General features: G+C 60.0%; 1 protein-coding gene across 1 annotated transcript; it reads right to left on the bottom strand.

Annotated features, from left to right (window-relative positions):
* Positions 1 to 231: 231 nt before the first annotated feature.
* CHGG_09145 (uncharacterized protein) lies at positions 232 to 1608 on the bottom strand (the record flags this gene model as incomplete). The annotated part of the gene is made up of 4 exons (XM_001227071.1): positions 232 to 760; positions 828 to 1279; positions 1351 to 1493; positions 1563 to 1608. 4 exons carry the CDS (start codon positions 1606 to 1608, stop codon positions 232 to 234), a joined length of 1170 nt encoding a protein of 389 aa, XP_001227072.1.
* Between the last annotated feature and the right edge of the window lie 68 nt (positions 1609 to 1676).

The following is a 1676-nucleotide window of genomic DNA, read 5'->3' as shown; positions in this document are numbered from 1 at the left end:
TCACACACCCAACCACCCACCCGATTAACAAACGAAAACGACCCCATCCCCACCACCCTCTCTTTTCCAACACCCTACACAATAGGTAGGGAGGTAGGTGGGTAGGTAAATGGCAGGATGGATAGATAGATGGATGAAGATCGATTAGATCCGATCAGATCCGATCAGATAACTCACCCCAGGACACACGGGCGCCTCCTTCCCGAGCACGCCGCGCTCATGGGCTTGGGGCTATTCCCCCTGCCCTTCTTCCCGCGCAGGAAGCCAAAGACGCCGCCGCCGCTCCCGCTCGCGCCCGAGGAGCCGCCGCCGGGCGCCGTCCTTGCCGGGTTCGTTGTTGGCGCCGCTGGCGTCGGCGGGCAGGGTGGCGTCCTGCCGCGCCAGGTCGCTCCAGCTGCTGCCGCCGTCCAGCGTGACCTGCACGCCGCCCGTCGGGCTGCCGACCATCATGCCCGGCGCAAAGGCCCGCCCCGCGCGCCCGCCGCTGCCGGCGTTGGGTGTATACGACTGCGGGTAGGGAGCCAGAGGGGCCGAGCGCCCTGGCGGGGGGTTGCCCCGGCGTTGCTGCTGCTTCTGCTTGGTGCTGCTGCTGTTGCTAGTAGTGGTGGTGTTTTCGTTGGATGGGCGTGATGTTGTTGCGCCGTTGGAGGTGGGTGAGGGGGTTGCTTCATTGGTTGTAAGGGCATGCGGTTGCAGGTTTGCCTTGCTGCCGGCGAAGATTTCTAGCCCGGTGGAGAGTCTTTCTTTCTGCTGTGTGATTCTGGGAGGGTAGAGGTCAGTACGGAATTTGGAAGGTGACAGAGAGGGAGGTTTCAGAGGGGGCGTACTTCTTGTAGGCTGCGACTGTGTAGTCAAAGGGCCGGAAGTCGGTGTCGATCATGCGGTACAGCTCATCCTCGCGGATCTCTTTATCTGTAGCGTCGTCCTTCAACCTCTCGCGAGGTTTCTGCCTCCGTGCCCGAGCCTCCAACGGCGCCTCCTCCAGCAACAGCTCTTCCAGGTCGTATGTCGCGTCGAAGTTAGTCTTCTCCGAGGACGGTACGAACACGGGCTCAATCTCCTTCCTCTCGAGAGCCACAAAGTCGATACATGAGAAGAACTCATGCTGGGTGAAGCTTTCCCATGTCGAGCCAAGGCGTTTGTTCGGGTCGGCATCCAAGGCATCCTTTATGGCGTACATGCATGGTAATGATACCGGGGGGCTCGTGACGGGGAACTTCGGTCGGGCGGCTTGGATGACGGTGCTCAGGGATGATTCCGAGCTGCCCTCGAATGGCCTCTGTAGCAATGGGGTTAGTGCCGGCCGTGCGTTGGAGGACCGGAGCAAGCGCCGTTGCCAAGCACACTTACCTTGTTGTAGATGCACTCGTAGAAGAGCACGCCCAGGGACCACCAGTCTGCACGGACATCGTAACCCTGCCCTGCATAGACCTCGGGCGCAAGGTACGCCAGCGTCCCTGATTTGCTTGTGAGAACCTTGCCTTGGATAATATCTGAAGCAACATTCTACGTATGATGCGTTAGTCGCCGCCAGGGTTGCAGAGGGGAGGTGAAGCACATACGAAGTTCTGTCAAATGCACATGCCTCGTTCGCGTCGAGCAGCACATTGTACGGCTTTCACATCACGGTGAATGATACCTTGCCCATGGATGTACGCAACGGCACACCCGGAGCT

The sequence above is a fragment of the Chaetomium globosum genome, genomic scaffold (assembly GCF_000143365.1).
Source record: "Chaetomium globosum CBS 148.51 scaffold_6 genomic scaffold, whole genome shotgun sequence".
Lineage (NCBI taxonomy): Eukaryota > Fungi > Ascomycota > Sordariomycetes > Sordariales > Chaetomiaceae > Chaetomium > Chaetomium globosum.
The sequence above is the reverse complement of the archived record's forward strand: the minus strand, read 5'-3'. Positions and strand labels throughout refer to the sequence as shown.